Here is a 25925-nt window from a genome sequence, read left to right as displayed (position 1 = left end):
GAAACAATAATTTTGATCCTGGCTTTATCCAAAGTTCAGATTTCGGTTCCTGAAATGTGTTAAAATATGCGCATATTTCATGAGGTAATGGTTCATTTGGATATTTAAACATGCTATTTCAGAAAACTTGTAATACAAAAAACAATTGCCTTATTGTAAGTAATTAACTGGAGAAATATTTAGCTGATATCTTTAAGTTAAAAATACCCTATTCACCTGGGGTGTCTCGCCTTAATTAGATGTTTGATAAGTGCAGATCACATAGTAAAACACGTACACAGATACATTATTTTGTATTTTTATTAAATTCGACAATGTCAATTTCACTTTCCACTATGTCCACCGTTGTTTTTCACAACCAATGGCAGAACTTTATTGAGGCCTGTAATTAGTCAACTACAGGTCTCTTGAGTCAGTCTTTTTCTTCCAAAAAGCTTGTGACAAGATGTTATTGCTCTTGGGGCATTAAAAACAAGATTTTAACTTTAGTTTTTTATATAATATCTGCATTTTCTATTGTGAAAAACTAAGTCTTAGTTATTTAATATATAGCGCCATCTCCTGGTTAAACCCTGAAATTGGAGAATAGTGGGAGGGCCTAACATTCCTGAATACTGGTCTTTGGCAGGCAACTGGCTGGCAACTGGCTGGCAGTCGGCAGCTGTATGCTGGGGTCCAAAATAAGAGGCTCCATCTGTATAGAGGGAGCTAAATACCTTTCTGGATGTTTTTTAGTATAAAGGCTATATTTCTAGTCAAAATTATGACTACCAGCATTTTGCAAGCCGTGTATCAATCAAGATACAGATTCCAGCGCACAGAATCAAATCACAACAACTGAATCATATACGCAGGAAATTCATTGCTTTGCATTGCTGCCTGTGCTTTTTGTGCCACATGTTTTGCATTCAACTCCTCTATCCCGGACTCCGTCATTGTCCCCGACGGATTTACTATTTCTCGCCAGGACCGGACTGTAAACTCAGGGAAAAGTAAGGGAGGTGTGTGCTTTATGGTGAACAATAACTGGTGCTCGGATGTGGGGATTATTTATTCGGACTGTTCTCCTCATTTAGAGCACCTCATGATCGGATGCCGGCCTTTTTTTCTGCCGAGGGAATTTACATTGGTTGTGCTGACATAGCAGGTCACCAATCTTTGTCACAAACAGAAAACCTACCTGTGTCACTTGTATACCTTGGCCTTTAAACTCAAACCGAAGAAAAGATTGAAGCACTGAAATGGTTAGGACCATTTTAAAACAATGCACCAGCAATTACAATGGTTTATTTGAAGCGTATATACCTGCATGTTTCTCATTGTGTGTTGCTTTATGGTTTATTACACTTATTGTAAGTTGCTTTGAATACAATGTAATGTAATGCTCATTGCTAGTTATGAAGCAGATGAATGAAATAAACATAATGATAAAAAGACAGCAGTGTGTCAGTATTTATTTTTTTAAGTGACTTTCTACTCAAGATGTTTATACTCTAACTGGAGTAGTAATTGTGCAAATACAGTCTACTGCTGCCTGCTGTTAAGTTGAGTAATTTCCTATCAGGCAGGTGCAAGAACATGAGTGATAGTTGGCTGCTGGCTGTAGTGTATTTTTTGCCAAGAAGCAGAACCGTGATGCAATTAACAGAAGCTCAGTCAAAAGTATGATTTTGGCGTCGGTTTGGTCAGAGTCTTTAGGCTGCCTAAGACCTGATGTTCCAGACCAACAGTTGCCTTGGGTGAAAATAATCCTTAATAATTTGAATAGGACCAGGAGGGGTTTCAAATGCAGAGGTATCCTTCCAAAAAGCACAGGGTGGTCCAGTCCAGAGACTGCAGGAAGACATTGAACCATCCTCTACATTTGCCACAACGCAATGCAATGGATTATTGCTGGTAGATTACTTTGTGACGTTAGTAGGTCTGCTGTGTACTTTGTGATTGTTGTAACCAAACTTTAAATTGCTGTTGTGATAACCAATATAAAGAACAATCCTGTCTGACTATCCTCAATCATAATGCAGTTAAACTGAAAAGATAAGCAGCATGTAAAGCAAGTATTGCACATAATTAGAAATAAAAGAGTAGAAAATATATAGGGGTGGGATATTAGTTACATTTAGTGTGCAAGAATGGCATATTAAATATAAAATGAGTGTGAAGTTGTGAAGTTATAAGTCCAGATAACAAAAGAGAAACTATGGAAATCAAACTTTACGTAAATAAAATAATGTTTTTTAAACATTCTTTTTTTGTAAGTATTCCTTTCATCAGTCATGTCAAAGGTATACTGTTAGAAGTATTCGTTGTTCTCACGCCCAGGAGAGAAGCTTCGAATGAAGAGACTAATGGAGTCTCCGGAAAGGTTCAAATTGGTTGAGTTTAATTAAATGGCACGATGATACAACAAGCAGAGGGTAAGAGGAGAGACAGAGCAGCCGTTGCCTCGCCGGGGTGAAGGGGTGAAGTCTCGTGGTGAAGAAGAAGAAGTGTCCAGAGCTCCGTCACCTCTCTCTATATCTCAGTGGTGACTCCTCCTCATCAATGGTGGGCGGTGATGTAAGGAGGGAACTTCCCTCCTCTTTCTCATTGTCTTAGTTTCTCTGATTAGGTCATCTCTCTGAGAGTGAACCTTAAATGTATGAGTGATCAACAGACGCGTTTAGGGGGTGAGGTTTTGCATACTGTGTCTGTGTATATCTCACTGTCTTGTAGGGTGAGATGGTTTTGCATACAGTGTCTGTGTATATCTCACTGTCTTGTAGGGTGAGATGGTTTTGCATAGTGCCAGAGGGGGTATCAGCTGGCCTCCCAGAATGTTGTTGTAATGCAAATCTGCTTTGATGTCCTCCCATAAAGAGAGCCTGTTTCACTCAGAACAGTACATACTTGCAAATATAAAGATCCTTATTGCTTTCAATACGAACATGGTGTGGCTGTACGTTTGTCACCTAACTGGTTATTCTCTCTAGACCCCAGCTGATTTTAAAGCTGCTACGACAAAGCTTACTGTGCGTTTAAACTAAATTACGTCATTGAATATTGATTTTAATTTCTAACACTACACAACACAATCTGTTGACTTATACTTTAACCAAAAACTTCCATCAAAAAGTGATTTGAATGTGTTGTCTGATGTCCTGAATGACAAGCTGTATGCATTTGTCATTTAATTAAAGAAACCCTTTTATCTATTACATCATAAATGCAATTTAAATAATGAACACAGTGGACATTAGATCATGCCGTCCAAATGTTTTATTGACTTCAACTGAGAGCTGACACGGTTAAAGGAATGAAGGTGTGGAGACACAGAATGTTATGAAGACAAAGATTTTAAACTGTTCATCTTCATAGCAGGTAACTTTGGCAAACAATGATGTATGATGATCACACATATGTAGCCTATGATTATGATCCAGGGATTAGACATGTTTTACGCCTTTAGATACCAGGAAATAAAACATATAAAATAAAATAAAAAGTGTTACAATTATTAGAAAGAGAGAAAGGAGCGACTGAGGTTGCATGCCTGAACGCTGACTATAGGAGTAGACGGCTGAGGCCTTGGTAATTTATCCTCAACAAACTCCATCAAAATTAAGATTTTTTTTAGCTCAATTGGACTATTTAGGTCACCAGGTCTTACTCATTGGCCTGCTGTAAGGCCCTATGGCAGATGCAGTTAGAGCTTCGCTTAACGTTTTCATATTTTGCTTGACAGTTAAGCAGATGCCCATTTAAAAAATGTCAATGGGTTTAAAAAGAATATATATATAAAGTAGAACACAACCAACGCATTTGATGAAACAAGTTTTAATCTTATCAAGTCATCCTCTTCATTCCTCGCCTCATTCAGACGCTCTTGAGTTTAAGGACAACCTCAGTCTCCTTGGGGAGGAACTCCCTGCAAAAACACACAGAGGAAAAAAAAACAACAAACTCAATGATCAGGGTATGATACGGGCATTAGTGGAATAGGGTCTTCCTTGTTTATTCAATGCATTCCCATTCCCAAAACCCAGTACAAACTTCAGAAAGGGTGGATCCCAAAAGGGATGGTCTGGTCAGGTACCCCAACATGCAATAAAGACAAGGATGTGTGTGTGTGTGTGTGTGTGGGTGTGTGTGTGTCTCACCTGAATGGTATCTTTGCCTGTTTAAACATCCGTTTGGCGGCTTGTGTTTCCAGAGAAGTATTGTACTTATCACAAAGATAGACGACTTCTTTCATACCTGGATACAGAAATAACTTATTAATCTTTATAGCAGAATCATGGCAGTTAAAGTAAAAGAGAGAAAAGGAGAATAAGAAGTGGAGTAACTCAGAATAAATCTGTCATCAGTATTGATAGGGACAACATTTTTGACTGATGGGAGTGAAAGCAGCACTCAGTTTATTCAACTGTAAAAGTGCATCAAAATATTTGTTCACTCGAATCAATGAATCAAATGTTTGCCATAATGATAATGATCAGTCTACCAATAGTTACAACTGACTGAAGTGTGTGTGTGTGTGTGTGTGTGTGTGTGTGTGTGTGTGTGTGGTGTGTGTGTGTGTGTGTGTGTGTTTGTATGTATGTGTGTGTGTGTGTGTGTGAGTGGTGTGTGTGTGTGTGTATGTGTGTGTGTGTGTGTGTGTGTGAGTGTGTGTGTGTGTGTGTATCAATTCAAACACCATGACACAATTCCATCAGATTAATGGTAAAAACTTAGAGGACATTATTCAACTTCTGAAATCCTCCTCCTGCTGCCTTGATATTATTCCAACAGGATTTTTCAAAGATGTTTTTCCTTGCATGGCCTCAGATCTACTTCATATAGTAAACACATCTCTTCACTCAGGTATTTTTCCAGAGGCCCTGAAAACTGCAGTCATTAAACCGCTCTTAAAAAAGAATAATCTAGATGCCTCAGTAATGAACAATTACAGGCCAATATCAAACCTGCCATTTCTAGGTAAAATCATTGAAAAAGTAGTATTTCAACAGTTGAGTAACTTCTTGCATTTAAATAACTGTTTGGATGTGTTCCAGTCAGGATTTCGTCCAAACCACAGCACTGAGACTGCTCTTGTAAAGGTCTTCAATGACATCCACTTAAACACAGACAGTGGCAGAACTTCAGTGTTAGTATTATTAGATCTCAGTGCTGCATTTGACACTGTTGACCACAACATATTACTAGACCGACTAGAAAACTGGGTGGGACTTTCGGCAACAGTTCTAAATTGGTTTGAGTCCTACTTAAAGGACAGAAAAAACTTTATTTCTATAGGTAAATACACATCTGAGTTGACAAATATGACATGTGGGGTACCTCAAGGCTCCATCTTGGGGCCTCTTCTCTTTAACATCTACATGCTACCACTGGCTCAGATAATGAAAAACAACAAAATAAGTTACCATAGCTATGCGGATGACACACAAATTTACGTAACAATTTCACCAGGAGATTATGCTCCAATTCAAACACTGAGTAAGTGCATTGAACAAATCAATGACTGGATGTGTCAGAACTTTCTCCAATTAAACAAAGATAAAACTGAGGTAATGGTTTTTGGAGCCAAGGCAGAACGTATAAAAGTTAGCGCTGAGCTTCAGTCTGCAATGTTCAAAACAACAGATAAAGCCAGAAATCTAGGTGTAGTCATGGACTCTGACCTGAGTTTCAACAGTCACATTAAAACAGTTACTAAATCAGCCTACTATCACCTAAAGAACATATCTAGGATTAAAGGACTAATGTCACAGCAGGATTTGGAAAAACTTGTCCATGCTTTTATCTTCAGTAGACTCGACTACTGCAATGGTGTCTTTACAGGCCTCACTAAAAAATCTATTAGAAAGCTGCAGCTAATTCAGAACGCCGCTGCTCGAGTCCTCACTAACACTAAGAAAGTGGATCACATCACTCCTGTTCTGAAGTCTTTACACTGGCTTCCTGTGTGTCAAAGAATAGATTTCAAAATATTGTTGCTGGTTTATAAAGCTTTGAATGGTTTAGGCCCAAAATACATGTCTGACCTACTGCTAAATTATGAACCATCCAGAACCCTCAGGTCTTCAGGGACTGGTCAGCTTTCTGTCCCCAGAGTCAGAACTAAACATGGTAAAGCAGCATTCAGTTATTATGCTCCGAATATCTGGAACAAACTCCCAGAAACCTGCAGGTCCGCTGCAACTCTTACTACTTTTAAATCCAGGCTGAAGACTTTTCTTTTTGCCGCTGCTTTTAATTGAACTATTCACATCTTAAACTGCACTGTAACTTTTAACTTTTATCCATGTATTTTTTCTTTTAATGTTTATTTTATTATCTTTCCTTTTTAATGACTGATTTTAAATGCCATTTTTAAAATGTCTTCCATTTTTGTAAAGCACTTAGAATTACCTTGTGTTGAAAGGTGCTATATAAATAAACTTGCCTTGCCTTGCCTTGCCTTGTGTGTGTGTGTGTGTGTGTGTGCGTGTGTGTGCGTGTGTGTGTGTGTGCATGCTGCAGGGACTCACCGGCCTGGATGATCAGCTTGGCACACTCGTTGGAGGGGAACAGGGTCACATAGATGGAGCAGCCCTTCACATCAGCGCTGTTCTTGTTCATGATGGCGTTGAGCACTGCGTGGCACACTGCGGGGGAGAGGGGGAGAGGGGGAGACGGGACCCATCAATAGAGGGCATGCAAGTGCCTTGTCTGAAATGTATTTAGGTTGTATAACAAACAAGTTATAAACAATCAGACATGCATGATATACATATGCTCCAATGATAGTGTGATTTCTTTATCACCGAAGGAATAGACCTCTCCTAACACACCATCGACACCCCTGGTGACATTCATAATATTGTACATTTGGTAGGACATCTGCCCAATGAAACAATGAAAATAAAAGCTTAACGTCTCTATTGTGTCATTCTATCCATCCCTTCTATACTTGCAACAACAACAAAAGATAAATCCTCTGTATTAATCCAACTATAATATTATCATTCCTCACCACCATCACATATTTAAAAAATATACATTTCTCGTAAACATTTTTATCATAAGGAATTTTAATGGTAAAACTATTCTACATTTTGGATTTTCCAACAAACTGTTTGATTTCAGAAAAAAATAAAATCTAAAAGTTAAGCAAAAAGGATGAAGTGTGTGTGCGTCCTCACCATAAATGTATTTAGTGTCCAGCTTAGTTTCAGCAGCAGCAGCAGCAACCCTGGCAGCAGTAGCAACGGTGAGGTCACCGCCATTAGCCCAAACAGCGGCGGCAGCATCTTCACCTTTAGAGCGGGACCACGGCATGTGATCTTCACAGCCGTTTGGCATCTTATTGTAACCAACGCCAACTACCTTTTTGTCCTGGTTCACAATACACGCCCCAACCTGCAAAGGGGGTGAGGTTCCAGAGTTTAGTCTAGCTGAACTTCTTTTAAGTACTACTTCGGCGATAGGGCTTCACGTACTACATATATTTATTAATAATTGATCGAATAGATTCAATTTTTACTTCCAGAATAATAAAACAATTGTTCCACAGAAATAAATATCAACAACTGTATCATTAATATTTTATTTGACATGTCGATCACTTATTAGTAAAGATTATAGTGGAATATTGTTAAAATAAGTATTTTCCACATCACCATTATCATAATACTCATGGGTAATGGGCAATGGGTAACATTATTATTCGTATAATTATTAGATGCCTGATCACACAAGATTTAAAAAGGTTCACTGTGAAACACACACACCCACACACACACACACACACACACACACACACACACACACACACACACACACACACACACACACACACACACACACACACACACACACACACACACACACGCACACACACACACACACACACACACACACACACACACGCACACGCACACACACACACGCACACACACACACACACACACACACAAACCTGTGTGCTTGGGTCTCTGCTCTGCCTTGCTGACAGAACGGCTGCAGCCATGAAGTAATCTTCAGGTTCCATGAAATCTTTTCTAGCCCCATTGCTACAGACAAACACACAAGAAGACAGAAATTATGTAAAGTTGATTTTTCTTCTCTTTAATCACAAGACGAACATGTTTTGGAGACTTTCCATGTGAAATCTAAATTCCTTTCTGATTTTGGCATTCATCAAAATATAGTTAAACAGTCTACTACTCCTACACACACCAGTGGAACAGGCTGCAGTTGTTACTGCGATAGAGTCTGCGATAGATCTAACTCTGGTATCAAGTGAATTCACTTCTGGTGGTAGTTGGGAAGTATTGGCAAATAACAATATTGGGAATGATCATTTTCCGATTATAATCAAATTTGATGTAAGTAATGTGGTTGAGCTAGATGGTATAATGAGATGGAATTTTTCTAAAACAAATTGGGAGATGTTTGTTAAATTGTGTGATAATGAAATTGATAAGATTGATATGGCAGGAAGTATTGTTGAAGTTTATATACTTGTAATATAATAGAATATAATATTTACAAGAACAGAATATGAAATTAAATAATGTAAATTAAGAAAAAAATTAAATACGGTGTATTGCGTGGATAATAGACCCAATCACAGTGAATGTTCAAAACCAAATTTGATACATTTTTCTTTTTCGTCATAACACAAAGCTAAAAGTTAATCTGTTTTTCCTTTCTCTTTTCAAGAGAATTGTAACAGTTTGAACTACTTACTCATTCGGTTGAGCTGGTTTTCCTGCCATAGTGTTCTGATGCTGGACCCCTCACAGTCTGTGCCTCTCTCTGGACTGTACGCTGCTGACAGTTAGTTGAACTTTAAGTTAGCGGTGGAAGAAAGCTCCACCTCAAATGACGTCAACACAGGATAGGTTCTTCCTAGTTGCCGCCCTTTAAATTAATGTTTAGAGCCTCGCCTACGGGGCTTATTTTCTTGCACTTATTTTTGCCAATAAAAAAAGTATCTATTAAACAAAGGTCCTTAATCCTCTGAGTTGACAGACTATATATAGTACTCTGGCCATTCCAGATAGTCTTCGCGCTACAGACAAACACTTAAAGAGACAACATAATTATATAAAGTTGAATTTTTTTTCTTTGATCACAAGGCCAACATTTTTTGGAGACTTTCCAAAATTATTGCCCAAGGCCCAATGAGATCAAACACGAGGCAGAATCTAAGCAGGAAAGTGTAAAACATGTTGAATCATTAAACAGAAATAGAACAAGAACAAGCTGTACTTTTTTTTAAGGAAGGGCAGCATGGGCGTATTGTTGTTCATAGCTGTTGGAACATGTTTCAAATGGGGTGTGTGTGTGTGTGTGTGTGTGTGTGTGTGTGTGTGTGTGTGTGTGTGTGTGTGTGTGTGTGTGTGTGTGTGTGTGTGTGTGTGTGTGTGTGTTTCACAGTGAACCTTTTTAAATCTTGTGTGATCAGACATCACTTTGAATTGCCTTGTGTTGAAAGATGCTATATAAATAAACTTGCCTGGCCTTGCCTAGTGATGACTCAAAATCTACTAGGATTAATAAATGTCCAAAGTGTCTATTACGCTAGTGGGAAATCCGACCTATAGAAATTAAGCATTGGAATAGAACATGTTGTATAAGGCCCAATGAGAACAAACACGAGGCAGAATCTAAACAGGAACGTGCAAAAACTCCTCCTCATCAATGGTGGGCGGTGATGTAAGGAGGGAACTTCCCTCCTCTTTCTCATTGTCTGATTAGGTCATCTCTCTGAGAGTGAACCTTAAATGTATGAGTGATCAACAGACGCGTTTAGGGGGTGAGGTTTTGCATACTGTGTCTGTGTATATCTCACTGTCTTGTAGGGTGAGATGGTTTTGCTTATAGTGTCTGTGTATATCTCACTGTCTTGTAGTGTGAGATGGTTTTGCATAGTGCCAGAGGGGGTATCAGCTGGCCTCCCAGAATGTTGTTGTATTGCAAATCTGCTTTGATGTCCTCCCATAAAGAGAGCCTGTTTCACTCAGAACAGTACATACTTGCAAATATAAAGATCCTTATTGCTTTCAAAACGAACATTGTGTTGCTGTACGTTTGTCACCTAACTGGTTATTTTCTCTAGACCCCAGCTGATTTTAAAGCTGCTACGACAAAGCTTACTGTGCGTTTAAACTAAATTACGTCATTGAATATTGATTTTAATTTCTAACACTACACAACACAATCTGTTGACTTATACTTTAACCAAAAACTTCCATCAAAAAGTGATTTGAATGTGTTGTCTGATGTCCTGAATGACAAGCTGTATGCATTTGTCATTTAATTAAAGAAACCCTTTTATCTATTACATCATAAATGCAATTTAAATAATGAACACAGTGGACATTAGATCATGCCGTCCAAATGTTTTATTGACTTCAACTGAGAGCTGACACGGTTAAAGGAATGAAGGTGTGGAGACACAGAATGTTATGAAGACAAAGATTTTAAACTGTTCATCTTCATAGCAGGTAACTTTGGCAAACAATGATGTATGATGATCACACATATGTAGCCTATGATTATGATCCAGGGATTAGACATGTTTTAAGCCTTTAGATACCAGGAAATAAAACATATAAAATAAAATAAAAAGTGTTACAATTATTAGAAAGAGAGAAAGGAGCGACTGAGGTTGCATGCCTGAACGCTGACTATAGGAGTAGACGGCTGAGGCCTTGGTAATTTATCCTCAACAAGCTCCATCAAAATTAAGATTTTTTTTAGCTCAATTGGACTATTTAGGTCACCAGGTCTTACTCATTGGCCTGCTGTAAGGCCCTATGGCAGATGCAGTTAGAGCTTCGCTTAACGTTTTCATATTTTGCTTGGCAGTTAAGCAGATGCCCATTTAAAAAATGTCAATGGGTTTAAAAAGAATATATATATAAAGTAGAACACAACCAACGCATTTGATGAAACAAGTTTTAATCTTATCAAGTCATCCTCTTCATTCCTCGCCTCATTCAGACGCTCTTGAGTTTAAGGACAACCTCAGTCTCCTTGGGGAGGAACTCCCTGCAAAAACACACAGAGGAAAAAAAAACAACAAACTCAATGATCAGGGTATGATACGGGCATTAGTGGAATAGGGTCTTCCTTGTTTATTCAATGCATTCCCATTCCCAAAACCCAGTACAAACTTCAGAAAGGGTGGATCCCAAAAGGGATGGTCTGGTCAGGTACCCCAACATGCAATAAAGACAAGGATGTGTGTGTGTGTGTGTGGGTGTGTGTGTGTGTGTGTGTGTGTGTGTGTGTGTGTGTGGGTGTGTGTGTGTGTGTGTGTGTGTGTCTCACCTGAATGGTATCTTTGCCTGTTTAAACATCCGTTTGGCGGCTTGTGTTTCCAGAGAAGTATTGTACTTATCACAAAGATAGACGACTTCCTTCATACCTGGATACAGAAATAACTTATTAATCTTTATAGCAGAATCATGGCAGTTAAAGTAAAAGAGAGAAAAGGAGAATAAGAAGTGGAGTAACTCAGAATAAATCTGTCATCAGTATTGATAGGGGACAACATTTTTGACTGATGGGAGTGAAAGCAGCACTCAGTTTATTCAACTGTAAAAGTGCATCAAAATATTTGTTCACTCGAATCTATGAATCAAATGTTTGCCATAATGATAATGATCAGTCTACCAATAGTTACAACTGACTGAAGTGTGTGTGTGTGTGTGTGTGTGTGTGTGTGTGTGTGTGTTTCACAGTGAACCTTTTTAAATCTTCTGTGATCAGGCATCACTTTGAATTGCCTTGTGTTGAAAGATGCTATATAAATAAACTTGCCTCGCCTTGCCTAGTGATGACTCAAAATCTACTAGGATTAATAAATGTCCAAAGTGTCTATTACGTTAGTAGGAAATCCGACCTAGAGCAATTAAGCATTGGAATAGAACATGTTCTTACATAAGGCCCAATGAGAACAAACACGAGGCAGAATCTAAACAGGAACGTGCAAAAACATATGGAATCCTTAAACATCTGATAGAACAAGAACAAGCTGTACTTTTTTTTTTTAAGGAGGGGCAGCTTGGGCGTATTGTTGTTCATAGCCGTGGGAACATGTTTCAAATGGGGGGTACTATGGGGATGACACCAGAGCCGGTTCTGAGCAATTTGCTGCCCTAGGCAAGATTTTTGCTGGCTCATTTATATCTTATTTTACCAGTTAACATTTATTTATTCATCCATATTTTTTTATCTCTCTAGAAAAGATTTCATGGAACCTGAAGATTACAAGGCCAAGATTGAAGGCCACAAAATGGTGTTTATTAACAATCAATGCCTATGACACATTTATGTGAACATATTGTGGAGCTTTTCTTTGCCTGTGGGAGTTTGGGAAAATCTTTTGAAGAGAATATACTTGCTGCTACTTGGGATTTCCTTGTCATGCTTTGTGATACCTGTTCTGCGGCTTCAGCATATGAAACTTTGTTATGAAACTGTGTTTTGTAGTGTCAGAAAGAGGGACAGAGGCAGGGATCAGGAGGCAGATGAAACTCCAGCTGGACCACATGGTATGTTTTTATTCTCCTTGCATACATATTTCAATACAGCAGCACAATCTAGCGGCTCTTAGTATTGACAGATACTTCTTGAAATGTGTTGCTGCACAGGTCACCTTTAGCTCTCTTAAGAGATGGATGATGTCATTTGTGTACTGAATTATAACTAAGTACTTTTACTGTACTTACAGTAAACAGAATTCTAGGGTATCATGAATATTTTCTGCTGTTTTATACTATATTTTTGTTTGTTTGTCTGAACACCTTGTTTCTCTTGTGCATTAAGAACACTTGTGTTTGGGCATGATTTAACAATAAATAGGTTATATATACAGTATAAAATACCACGTACTGTCTGCCCTCCCATCCTTGTTTAGACCAACAAGGCTGGTCTGGCTGGTCAATATTAGGCTGGATTAGTTTGCTGGTTTAGAGGGGTTTTGGACACTTTAGCTGCTCAGGATAGATGGTTTGGTCACAGTGTTCTAGCTGGTCACCATTAGCTGGTTGGGATAGCTGGTTTAGCTGGTAAAAGCTGGTGGTCACAGTGTTCTAGCTGGTCACCATTAGCTAGTCAGACTGGTATGATCTTGAGTAGAACTTTAGCTGGGATTACTTGATGGTTAAGCTGGTCATATATGATGATGAAACACTCTCACCCAATTGCAGTAGCTCAATGAACATCTATCATTTCAGATCAGAGCACCTACCTTACCAGAAAGTTACCAGAATGTATAGAATGTATTGTCTGTAAATAAATACTCATACATCAAATGATTAGAAGCAAGAAAATAATTTATAACACACAATGAACATTAACACACATTTGAAAACATTTTCAAAACACCCATTACTTCATATTTGTAAGCAATTTCCTTCAACTGTTTCTTTCCGCTTTTCACAAGGTGCTGTATTTTTTGTGAAATGTAGTAACCGGCCAACTTCCCCCTCTCGGTCTTCTCCACGTGTTGTGAATTCAGCCATCCTCTGAAGCACTCTTGAAAAGAGAAAGGAAAAACAGATTAACTTAAGGGGACCTATCATGCAAAATGCACTTTTGTACGTCTTTTATACATGAATATGTTTCCCCGGTGTTCCAGAAAACACAACACAAAAACAGACACAAATCTCTATTTTCCTCCATACCCAAATCTCTAAAAAAGGGGCTGCAACGGATCTGATAAAAACTGATACAGATTTGAACACTTTACTGACGTCAGGAAAGTGGCGCTACGGCTATTGAGCAAACTCTCCACCTATCAGGGGAATGTGGGGTTGGGCCACGGCCGGCCATTGCCGCTCGAAAGCGCTGGAGACGCTGTAGTACATATGCCAGGCCTGTAAGTGGCGCTGTAGTCTGCCACAAAAGCAACGAAAAAGCCATAATTTTGTGCTACAGCCACGTGTGTGTATGTTCTTTGGTGTTGATTCAATGTATAATGTGTGTAAATATTCTTCCGCATATTTATGCACTTCTTGTATTGTGTTTATTTCCTAGTTTCACCCTTTCTTCATGATTAAAAGCGATTAAACGACATCTACGGTCTCTAGTCCTTGATGGTGGAAGGTGTTTAGCTGACAGTCAAAGTGCACAAGAGATACATGCACGTAGGAAGACACAGTTAGTTTAGGAGAAGTAACACTGAAACTCATTGGTAGTGTATCGTAAGTATAGAGCTCTGCCAGCTCTTCTTTAAAAAATCTAAATTCAGAACAAACGTTTGCAACCCACCCGTCTCCATAATAACTAATTGACAAGCAATTTAATACCCTGACTAATAATAACAGTAAAAATCCTCAAGTCACCCTATGTAAGTTCATTATGTTAACACATTGCTGATTGGACCTTAATGAGTTGTACATGATGCTATGTTGACAACAATAAATGATAGACACATGGCTATATGATTCTACATTTTTTATTTAATCAAAACGAATATAAGTACAAGCATGGGCGTAGGAAGCATCCTGAATGTGGGGGGGGCATTTTTAACGGGGGGTGTGGGGGCGAAAAAAAATATAGATTTCCTGTATTCTGGTGCATTTTAACAGGTGGTTTGATACCTTTATGTGGCTATACTAGCATGAGGAAAATGATGGGTACATTTTGTAATTTCATCCGGTAGTAAAGAAAGGAAACATATTTGATTATTAATTCAGAGCCGTCTTTGAATTAATAAAAAGCAGTTTAAATGCCCATTTTTTGTACATTTATATACAACAATAATTATTTGTGAGTGCATTGAGAGATATTGTTGTGGAGAGTCATTTATATATAAATCGCAAAATACATTTGTGAATCCTTCTGTGAGCATTTATTAATATTGAGACTGATCTGACTCCATACAGATGTTAAGTTCACCTAGGAATGGTATCATTGACTTAAATGTTCAAATAAATGTTGCTCTTCTGTCTATATTGGTCATATGATGCCCCTTGACTGAAATGTTTCCTGTTCAATATCCCCACTGATTTCCTTAAAATCCTGGGATGAGAGTCCACATCACAATTTACTCTCAACTGTCATTTCCCTTTCATCACTCACCTCAGCAATGGACCTCTCTCCACTGTCCCTGTATTCTGCCTCTGACTCACTCTCAAGTGCCTAGATGTCAAGAGAGGTGGTGAAGTGATAATTATTTATTGAGCAGTATATTCTTTCACATTGAATCATAACAAGTCATACTGAATGTAAATACAACTGACTCTAAAGTAAGTCGCAGTCTGTGACATTGGACATTTTGAAGACTCAAAGTCCCAAGCAGTAGGTAGAATATTCTATGTAATGTGCACAGAAAATAAATAGTTAACTGAATACTGGGATGGAAATAGCCTATAAGCACTCAGTAAAATATAAACACACACAAAAAGCTTCTGAATGATAAGAAGTATAATTAAAACATAATGCACATTACCATTTTGAGAGAGAGTACCTAAGTTAAAGAACTCAGAAAATAATCTCTTATCGAACTGAGGCTCCAGTAAAACACACTGACTGCGTCTCTACATGGACATCAGTAAGCCGTTTATGAGTATTATCCTGGTTATGATCATATTGGGGATATGGTGTTTACATGAGCACAGAGAGATCGGGTTATTCATGTTCCCTGTTTACATGATAAATACTAGTAACCTGGCATTTCGATGCCTTTTTCTCATCTAAACTATTCAGTATTTGTATTTCTCTATCATGACATAAAGACGAAACTCCTCTCCAGAAGTGAGACGCCGCCATCACTGTTAACTGATTAACTGCTACCAGCTGATGACTTATTTTCCTCTTCTTTGAAAAAAATGTTCTTATGTCCATGTTGTCTGGGGGAGAAAACATATCAAACCAAGAGATCGTCAGCTTTGATTTTCGCTGTATTAACCATTTCCTGAACATTTGGTGTGTGTGCCTTACCTCCGCTACCGGCATCGCTTCATACAACAGATCTGAGCTGTCCAACTATGACAACACTCCTTGAACATGCGCGCGCTATGTGAGAATCTGCCTTGGTACAAAGTAGCAGTGAAAACATGGTACGGAGTTTCATTGATTTGGGCATTCTCTCAATAAGCAAGTGGAATGGATTTCATTTGATAGTGAAGCACTGACACAGCGCTCTACAAAGTGCGGCGAGTGGATAGACCGATTCACGGACTTTCCGCATAGTAAAAGTGGGGGGGTCTAAACTATCCATTTGAAAAAGTGGGGGGGACTTGTCCCACCCTCATATAATGGCTGCGACGCCCATGAGTACAAGTATACTTACATACACTTTAACCATCTTAATTGTGAAATATAAAAGACCAAATTAGGCAAATTATGATCTATACATGTTAACAAACTTATTTGTATGGGCTTGAGATAAAAAATAATTGATTTGAAGCCTTCTTTAAAATAAAATAAAATCAGATCCCTCGTCCCCTTCAGTCTTTGTTTAAAGTGTGTTAATTAATGAACAGAAGGGCAAGACAAAAGGACAAGCAACATTTTGTATTGGAGATTCTCTGGATATTTTTACCTATTAAAATATTTACATTTGTTATATTGTTTAAGCAAATAAAGTGTGTTTTTATACAACTTCGTTCAGTGCAGAACATTTGAGTCGCAGTCAGTCATGCACCAGGGAAACGCAAGTGAGCACGGTCTTAGCCACTCCCACAATCCCTCCCCCTGCATCCTGGCCCTACCACATCCTGCCCCCGTCCCCCCTCCTCCCCGCCCCACCCTGCCATCTGGTTCTTTCCACATAATGACACACAACCACAAGCACACATGCACATACTGTACACACACACACAGTCAGGAATTTTTTTTTCACAGAGAAAAACAGGATGAAGGGGCTCTTTCAAAACCCGAGGTTACCGTGGAAACCCCCTTATTCTTCTTCTGTCAAACCTGCTTACATTGTAACAAACACACACACACACTGCTATAGAGAGTGACAGAATGTTGGACATTTAAAGTTGAAAGGGACCGAAGCTACAGCTGTCCTTCTGTCTGCCTAGTTTTGGTCTTCTGTTGAGTTCAGACAAAGAACTTTATGTCCCCCTCCCCTTTATTTTTTTCTTTGTCTCATTCCCCTTTTAATGCTCATACTTTCTTATAGCATTCTTAAAGTAAAACTTATAAAACCAAACACACGCTCTTATTAAGTTTCCTTGAAATGAGGTTGGTCTTTGTTGACGTCAAAAGTTGGCAAAAGATTTGTTTGTGCATATGTGGTTCTTTCAATTGGGCAACCTCAGCAGCTTTTTCCAAAGAACTGCTCACCGCAAAAATATTGATGTTGAAACTGTAACCCTCTCCTCTGTTCCAGTGTAGACAATCTCCAGCCATGGAATGCTGAAAAACACATGTGGCACCAGATATACAATAGAGCACATCATCTGAAAGCTTTTAGTGGGTTAAAAATAAACTAAAGCACTCCACAAGCAGGGAGTGGTGATATGAAGATGAAAAGACCACATGAAAAGACAGAAGAGATTGAAAAGAGAAGAGGCTTTGTTCTCTGGGAGAGGACTGAAACGATTCTTTAAAGTGAGGCGTGGTCAGGGATGAAATTGTGGCTTCCTATCACCTACTCCTCCACAAATGTTTTCCTTTTAAGGAGTTAGGGAATGAGAGAGACAGGGAATAGGAGAGGGGGGGGGGGGAATGACACACTCAGGTCTGCTGACTGATAAACAGACTCCTCTTTGTGCAGAGACAGACACGCGCACACACACTCATCCTCATGATCCTGAGAACCCCTGCTATCCCTCCTCTCCCCTTCCATTTGATTTCTTTCTTTCCACTTAATTAAGAACAGAAGTTACAAATGGAAAAATGTAGTTATCCATTCATGACGCACACATGCTGCTCTCCGTGCACAGCAACACACAATAACACGGACCTAACACCCCCCAGGAAAAGAGAAGTGTGTGTGTGTGTGTGTGTGTGTGTGTGTGTGTGTGTGTGTGTGTGTGTGTGTGTATGTGTGTGTGTGTGTGTGTGTGTGCGCTTGTTTCTGTTTGTGTGTGAAAGAGAGAAACAAGACAAAAGCTAAAAGTCGAAACGAAATGGACTGCTGCTTGTTAAGTTTCTCCATCGTTGTGTACAAACTGGATAAAACGCGGGCTTTTTGTTGTTGTTCAGGAGTTGATAATAATGTAACATGTAATATAATAGAATATGATATTTACAAGAACAGAATCTGAAATTAAATCACAGTGAATGTTCAAAAATTTGATACATTTTTCTTTTTCATCTCACAGTGCACATATTTAAGTAATCATAACACAAAGCTAAAAGTTAATCTGTTTTTCCTTTCTCTTTTCAAGAGTGCTTCAGAGGATGGCTGAATTCACAACACGTGGAGAAGACCGAGAGGGGGAAGTTGGCCGGTTACTACATTTCACAAAAAATACAGGACCTTGTGAAAAGCGGAAAGAAAAAGTTGAAGGAAATTGCTTACAAATATGAAGTAATGGGTGTTTTGAAATTGTTTTCAAATGTGTGTTAATGTTCATTGTGTGTTATAAATTATTTTCCTGCTTCTAATCATTTGATGTATGAGTATTTATTTACAGACAATACATTCTATACATTCTGGTACCTTTCTGGTAAGGTAGGTGCTCTGATCTGAAATGATAGATGTTCATTGAGCTACTGCAATTGGGTGAGAGTGTTTCATCATCATATATGACCAGCTTAACCATCAAGTAATCCCAGCTAAAGTTCTACTCAAGATCATACCAGTCTGACTAGCTAATGGTGACCAGCTAGAACACTGTGACCACCAGCTTTTACCAGCTAAACCAGCTATCCCAACCAGCTAATGGTGACCAGCTAGAACACTGTGACCAAACCATCTATCCTGAGCAGCTAAAGTGTTACGCTTCCCGAGAAGTGACTGAAGAAAAGAACCCGCTACGCAGACACTTAGACGGAAACAGTGGTGAAGTGTCAAATAATAGTCTTTATTTGACCACGGCACAGGCAAGGTGTAGAGAGGAGCTCAGAGCTGGCGAATGTAGTCAGGATGTGCTGGTGTGCGTGGAGGCACGGAGGAAACACCGGCGTGGAGAGCCGGAGATCCAGAGCTGGCGAATGTAGTCAGGATGAGCTGGTGTGTGTGGAGGCACGGAGGAAACACCGGCGTTCTGTCTGGTTATCTTCCAGGAACATTCCTCTCCTCACAGAATCGAAGAAGTTGTCTCCACGCTTCATTGGTCCCTTCTCCATTCAAAGGATTATTAACCCCTCTGCAGTCCGGTTGAAGCTTCCCAGAACATTGAGAATCCATCCTACTTTTCATGTCTCCCAGATTAAGCCTGTTCACACCAGTGACTTGAGCCCTCCAACCGTTCCCCCTCCTCCCCCCCGAATCATTGATGACCATCCTGCCTACACAGTGCACCGTCTCATGGACGTCAGGCGCCGGGGCAGGGGCTTACAGTATTTGGTGGACTGGGAGGGTTACGGCCTCGAGGAGCGATGCTGGGTCCCTCGCTCCCGAGTCCTGGACCCTGTAATGATAAGGGCCTTTCACAGGGCTCATCCAGACAAGCCTGGTGGTCGCCAGGAGGCTCCCGTTGAGGGGGGGGGTACTGTGAGGATCTGCAGTACTTCCTCCTTCTTTTCCACTTCTATGTTTGTTTGTCTTCCTGGCTGGGCGTGGCTGACCTACATTCTGATTCCCGCCAACTCATCTCCACTGCTGTTGTTCATCTCACTGATTGCCACTACTCACCTGCACCTGCTTAAAACCCTGGTTCCCATCCTCAGACTTTGCCAGTTCTTCGTTTATTCTTCAGTGATCCACACACACCTGCCGCTCTGCTTGCCACGTCTAGCCTCCGACTCCTCGTCTGAGTTCCCTCCGTGCCTCCACGCACACCAGCTCATCCTGACTACATTCGCCAGCTCTAGATCTCCGGCTCTCCGACCTGGGACGTAAGGAGGAGCAGCTTGTCTGTGGTGGTTGGCCGACTGTTGGTTCCGAGCTGAAGTCAGGAGGAGAGCAGAGCGAGTGTCTCTCCAGATCTTCTGACAACGACGAACATGCTGCTGGACCGAGGGAACTGCTAGTTCTCTCTCCTCTTCAGGGAACAGGGGCGGCTGGTACCCCAAAGAAGCCTCAAACGGGGAGAGACCAGTAGCAGAACACGTTAGGGAATTATGCGAGTACTCAACCCAGGGGAGATGGGGGCTCCAGGTAGAGGGGTTACGGTCAACGATGCAGCGGAGGGCTAACTCCAGGTCCTGGTTGGTTCGCTCAGTCTGACCGTTTGACTGGGGATGATATCCGGATGTTAAACTGACAGAAGCTCCCAGGGATTGACAGAACTCCTTCCACACTCGAGAGGTGAATTGAGGACCGCGGTCAGAAACTATGTCAGAAGGGATTCCATGTAGCCGGAAAACGTGTACAGAGAGGAATTGGGAGGTCTCCAGGGCTGAAGGGAGCTTAGGAAGAGCTACAAAGTGGGCAGACTTAGAGAACCTATCAACAATGGTGAGAATTGTGGTGTTACCCTGGGAGGGAGGCAGGCCGGTAACAAAGTCCAAGGCGATATGTGACCAGGGACGACTAGGGATGGGTAGAGGCTGGAGCAATCCTGCAGGTGTTTGGTGGGAGGACTTACTCCTAGCACACGTGGGGCAGGAGGAAACAAACTCCTGAGTGTCCTTGTTGACAGTAGGCCACCAGAAGTGTCTTTTCAGAAAAGAGCGTGTGCGGTTTACTCCGGGATGAATGGAGAACCGGGAACTGTGGACCCACTGTAGAACCTTGGAGCGAGCAGCATCGGGAACGAACTGACGGTTCGGAGGACCGTTACCAGGATCTGGTTGCTCTCTCAAAGCCTCCTGGATGGTGTTATTAATCTCCCAAGAGAGGGCGCCTACAACACAACTCTTGGGCAGGATTGAAACAGCAGAGGACTCGGGAGAGTCAGGAGAGTACAGTCTGGATAGAGCATCGGGCTTTACATCCCGGGAACCTGGATGGTATGTGAGACTAAAATTGAAGCGACTGAAGAAGAGAGCCCATCTGGCCTGTCGGGAGTTCAGCCGTCTCGCTGACTGGATGTAGGCGAGGTTCTTGTGGTCTGTCCAGACCAGGAATGACTGCTTGCTGCCCTCGAGCCAGTGTCTCCACTCCTCTAATGCCAACTTTACTCCCAGAAGCTCCCTGTTTCCAACATCATAATTGCGCTCAGCAGGAGAGAGGCGGCGTGAAAAGAAAGCACAAGGATGAAGGATGTTATTAGAACCAGCTGTTTGCGACAAGACAGCTCCCACCCCAGTGTCTGACGCATCAACCTCCACAATAAACTGCTTCTCTGAGTCTGGCTGGATGAGGATGGGCGCAGAGGTGAACAGGGACTTGAGTTTGAGAAAAGCCTCATTAGCCTCTGGAGTCCAGAAGAACTTAATGTTGACAGAGGTGAGTCTTGAGAGAGGTGCAGCAACCTTACTGAAGTTCCTGATGAAGCGGCGGTAAAAGTTGGCGAAGCCCAGAAACCTCTGAAGCTCCCTCCTCGTAGTAGGAGCTGGCCACTCGACCACAGCCTCGATCTTCCCAGGGTCTGCCTCCACTCTGCCCTGACTAATGATATAGCCCAGGAAGCTGATCCGGTTCTGGTGGAACTCACACTTCTCAGCCTTGACATAGAGCTTGTTCTCCAGCAGTCTCTGAAGCACCAGGCGGACATGGTTCTCATGTTCCTCCTGGTTCTTGGAGAAAATCAGGATGTCGTCTATGTTTACAAAGACAAAGCGGTTAAGGAAATCACGTAGGACATCGTTGACCAGAGCCTGAAAAACTGCTGGAGCGTTAGTGAGTCCAAAAGGCATGACTAGGTATTCAAAATGACCTAAGGGAGTGTTGAAAGCCGTCTTCCATTCATCCCCTTGACGGATACGGACCAGGTGATAGGCGTTCCTAAGGTCAAGCTTGGTGAACAGGGTTGCCTCTTGGAGAGGTTCAAAAGCAGAGGTGAGAAGGGGTAATGGGTACTTGTTCTTAACAGTGATGTTGTTTAACCCACGAAAGTCAATGCAAGGTCACAGTGACTTATCCTTCTTGCCAACAAAGAAGAAACCGGCACCCACGGGGGAGGAGGAAGAACGAATAATCCCAGCAGCCACTGAGTCAGTGATATATAGCTCCATAGCCTCCTTCTCAGGACGGGACAGGTTGTAGAGGCGGCTGGTGGGTAGAGAAGCCCCAGGAAACAGATCTATAGAGCAGTCGTAGGGCCGGTGAGGAGGAAGAGAGAGAGCCCTCTCCTTGCTGAAGACCACTCTCAGGTCGTGATAGGTCGCAGGAACTCCAGTCAAGTCTACAGAAGCAGCAGAGTTTGGGGAGACAGAGACAGGAGGCACGGCAGATAATAGACAGTTAGCGAGACAGTGCTGATCCCATTCAATGATCCTTCCCTTAACCCAATCAATGTGTGGGTTGTAGGTGCGAAGCCACGGATAACCCAATACCAGAGGTGTGGAAGGTGCAGAGATTACCTTTAACTGGATGAGCTCTCTGTGGTTGCCGGAGGTGATCAATGTCAAAGGGGCTGACTGTGCTGTTACAGAGGAGATTATTTGCCCATTAAGTGCATAGGCTGTTAGAGGTTCATCTAACGGCTCCAGGCAGAGTCCCAACTGTTCAGCTAGCTCACGGTCCAAAAAACTATCCTCAGCACCAGAATCAATGAGAGCTTGGATAGGCAAAGTCATAGTATTTACACAGATCTTGGCGGGTATTAGAAAACGGCACAAAGAAGGGGGTAGAGATGATGGCTGTGGACTCGTCAGGACCCCCAATCTCACTGACGAGCTCCCACGTTTGGGCGTACTGGACAGTTGGCAATGACATGCCCGGCGTTGCCACAATACATGCATTGGCCAGCACACGCCCGACGTTGACGCTCCTCCGGAGATAGTCTAGCGCGACCCAGTTGCATAGCTTCCTCGTGAGAAGAGGTGCGCCCGCTGGGCGGCGAGAAAACGGAGAGAGACTCTAAACACAGAGGGAACAGGATAGGTGGAAAAACTGGGCTTACTGTGTGAGACTGGTGGATTCCGCTCTGTCCGCTCAGCTCTGCGCTCCCGCAAACGACAGTCCAGGCGGGACACCAAGGAAATCAGATCTTGGAGATCCGCTGGAACGTCTCGTGCCGCTAATTCATCCCGGAGCTGATCCTTTAATCCTCTCAAAAACACCACCTTGAGAGCCGCCTCGTCCCATCGAGCCTCTGCAGCAAGTGTGTGAAACTCGATAGAATACTCGGCCACACTCCGGTTTCCCTGTTGTAAACCGAGCAGCTGATTCTCGGCGGAGCCAGAATAATTGGGATGATCAAACACAGCAGAAAAACGCTCTGAGAAGCATTCAAAACGCAGATTGTCATAGTCCACTGAAGAGCTCAAAGCCTCTGCCCAGGTTAAAGCCTTGCCACGGAGCAAACTCAGAACATAATTAATCCTGGTAACATCAGCTGCAAACGAAACAGGACGCTGGCGAAAAACTTTGTTACACTGGAAAAGAAATCCTCTGCATTTCTCCACCTCACCATGGAATGGTTCAGGGTCGGTGATGGGGAAATCCTGGCGTGGAGTAGGAAAAAGAGCTGGATTAGGAGTGGCATGAGAAGCTGCAGCCGAGGTAGTTAGAGCTGAGATCTGGCAAGCTAACTCAGAGACATGATGAGCCATGGATTGATTGCTCTCGACTAACGCCCGAATGAGCTGGTCGTGTTGACCCAGAAGGGAACCCTGACTAGACAGGGCATGGTGGGATCCGCTCCAGTGCCTGCGGGGTTCATTAACGGCCAGTTCTTCTGTTACGCTTCCCGAGAAGTGACTGAAGAAAAGAACCCGCTACGCAGACACTTAGACGGAAACAGTGGTGAAGTGTCAAATAATAGTCTTTATTTGACCACGGCACAGGCAAGGTGTAGAGAGGAGCTCAGAGCTGGCGAATGTAGTCAGGATGTGCTGGTGTGCGTGGAGGCACGGAGGAAACACCGGCGTGGAGAGCCGGAGATCCAGAGCTGGTGAATGTAGTCAGGATGAGCTGGTGTGCGTGGAGGCACGGAGGAAACACCGGCGTGGAGAGCCGGAGATCCAGAGCTGGCGAATGTAGTCAGGATGAGCTGGTGTGCGTGGAGGCACGGAGGGAACTCAGACGAGGAGTCGGAGGCTGGACGTGGCAAGCAGAGCGGCAGGTGTGTGTGGATCACTGAAGAATAAACGAAGAACTGGCGAAGTCTGAGGATGGGAACCAGGGTTTTAAGCAGGTGCAGGTGAGTAGTGGCAATCAGTGAGATGAACAACAGCAGTGGAGATGAGTTGGCGGGAATCAGAATGTAGGTCAGCCACGCCCAGCCAGGAAGACAAACAAACATAGAAGTGGAAAAGAAGGAGGAAGTACTGTAGATCCTCACATAAAGTGTCCAAAACCCCTCTAAACCAGCAAACTAATCCAGCCTAATATTGACCAGCCAGACCAGCCTTGTTGGTCTAAACTGTTTTTTTCAGCAGGGATGGGAGGGCAGACAGTACGTGGTATTTTATACTGTATACATAACCTATTCATTGTTAAATCATGCCCAAACACAAGTGTTCTTAATGCACAAGAGAAACAAGGTTTTCAGACAAACAAACAAAAATATAGTATAAAACAGCAGAAAATATTCATGATACCCTAGAATTCTGTTTACTGTAAGTACAGTAAAAGTACTTAGTTATAATTCAGTACACAAATGACATCATCCATCTCTTAAGAGAGCTAAAGGTGACCTGTGCAGCAACACATTTCAAGAAGTATCTGTCAATACTAAGAGCCGCTAGATTGTGCTGCTGTATTGGAATATGTATGCAAGGAGAATAAAAACATACCATGTGGTCCAGCTGGAGTTTCATCTGCCTCCTGATCCCTGCCTCTGTCCCTCTTTCTGACACTACAAAACACAGTTTCATAACAAAGTTTCATATGCTGAAGCCGCAGAACAGGTATCACAAAGCATGACAAGGAAATCCCAAGTAGCAGCAAGTATATTCTCTTCAAAAGATTTTCCCAAACTCCCACAGGCAAAGAAAAGCTCCACAATATGTTCACATAAATGTGTCATAGGCATTGATTGTTAATAAACACCATTTTGTGGCCTTCAATCTTGGCCTTGAAATCTTCAGGTTCCATGAAATCTTTTCTATAAATGAGTCAGCAAAAATCTTGCCTAGGGCAGCAAATTGCTCAGAACCGGCTCTGGTGTCATCCCCATAGTACCCCCCATTTGAAACATGTTCCCACGGCTATGAACAACAATACGCCCAAGCTGCCCCTCCTTAAAAAAAAAAAGTACAGCTTGTTCTTGTTCTATCAGATGTTTAAGGATTCCACATGTTTTTGCACGTTCCTGTTTATATTCTGCCTCGTGTTTGTTCTACGCAGGAGTGGTGAAATTTGTAGTAATCCTAGTAGATTTTGTGTCATCACTAGGCAAGGCCAGGCAAGTTTATTTATATAGCACCTTTCAACACAAGGCAATTCAAAGTGATGCCTGATCACACAAGATTTAAAAAGGTTCACTGTGAAACACACACGCACGCACGCACGCACGCACGCATGCACGCACGCACACACGCACACACACACACACACACACACACACACACACACACACACACACACACACACACACACACACACACACACACACACACACACACACACACACACCTGTGTGCTTGGGTCTCTGCTCTGCCTTGCTGACAGAACGGCTGCAGCCATGAAGTAATCTTCAGGTTCCATTAAATCTTTTCTAGCCCCGTTGCTACATTTTTTTCTATGAACAACAATACGCCCAAGCTGCCCCTCCTTGTTGCAAAGTAACATTCACCACTTTTCCAATGAAGGCATCAAAATG

General features: G+C 41.9%; 1 protein-coding gene and 2 long non-coding RNA genes across 4 annotated transcripts; all 3 read right to left on the bottom strand.

Moving 5' to 3' along the window:
• Positions 1–3240: 3240 nt before the first annotated feature.
• On the bottom strand, positions 3241–25863 carry LOC117479412 (deoxycytidylate deaminase-like). 2 transcript variants are annotated; one of them, XM_034126364.1, is made up of 6 exons: positions 8716–8835; positions 7943–8036; positions 7167–7383; positions 6513–6629; positions 4140–4236; positions 3241–3907 (listed from the first exon to the last, which is right to left on the bottom strand). In XM_034126364.1, exons 1-6 carry the CDS (start codon positions 8742–8744, stop codon positions 3856–3858), a joined length of 606 nt encoding a protein of 201 aa, XP_033982255.1. In that variant the 5' UTR covers positions 8745–8835; the 3' UTR covers positions 3241–3855. The 2 variants fall into 2 exon arrangements, with proteins under 2 accessions (XP_033982255.1, XP_033982254.1); XM_034126363.1 differs by lacking the exons at positions 7943–8036; positions 8716–8835 and adding an exon at positions 25739–25863.
• On the bottom strand, positions 10359–11433 carry LOC117479416. Its single transcript, XR_004555571.1, has 2 exons — positions 11308–11433; positions 10359–11025 (listed from the first exon to the last, which is right to left on the bottom strand). It is a non-coding gene; the product is annotated as an uncharacterized LOC117479416 (long non-coding RNA).
• LOC117479418 lies at positions 13296–15106 on the bottom strand. Its single transcript, XR_004555572.1, has 2 exons — positions 15067–15106; positions 13296–13518 (listed from the first exon to the last, which is right to left on the bottom strand). It is a non-coding gene; the product is annotated as an uncharacterized LOC117479418 (long non-coding RNA).
• Positions 25864–25925: the final 62 nt, after the last annotated feature.

The sequence above is a fragment of the Trematomus bernacchii genome, unplaced genomic scaffold (genome assembly GCF_902827165.1).
Source record: "Trematomus bernacchii unplaced genomic scaffold, fTreBer1.1, whole genome shotgun sequence".
NCBI lineage: Eukaryota > Metazoa > Chordata > Actinopteri > Perciformes > Nototheniidae > Trematomus > Trematomus bernacchii.
This window is presented reverse-complemented; position numbering and strand designations above follow the sequence as displayed.

Bases quoted from the DNA above. Each gene is read 5' to 3' on its own strand.
- LOC117479412 (XM_034126364.1), bottom strand. From the start codon at position 8,744: ATGGCAGGAAAACCAGCTCAACCGAATGA. The intron at 6,630-7,166 runs GTGAGGACGCAC...TCTCCCCCGCAG, and splicing joins GGACACTAAATACATTTATG to TGTGCCACGCAGTGCTCAAC. The intron at 4,237-6,512 runs GTGAGTCCCTGC...TTCTGTATCCAG, and splicing joins CAAGCTGATCATCCAGGCCG to GTATGAAAGAAGTCGTCTAT.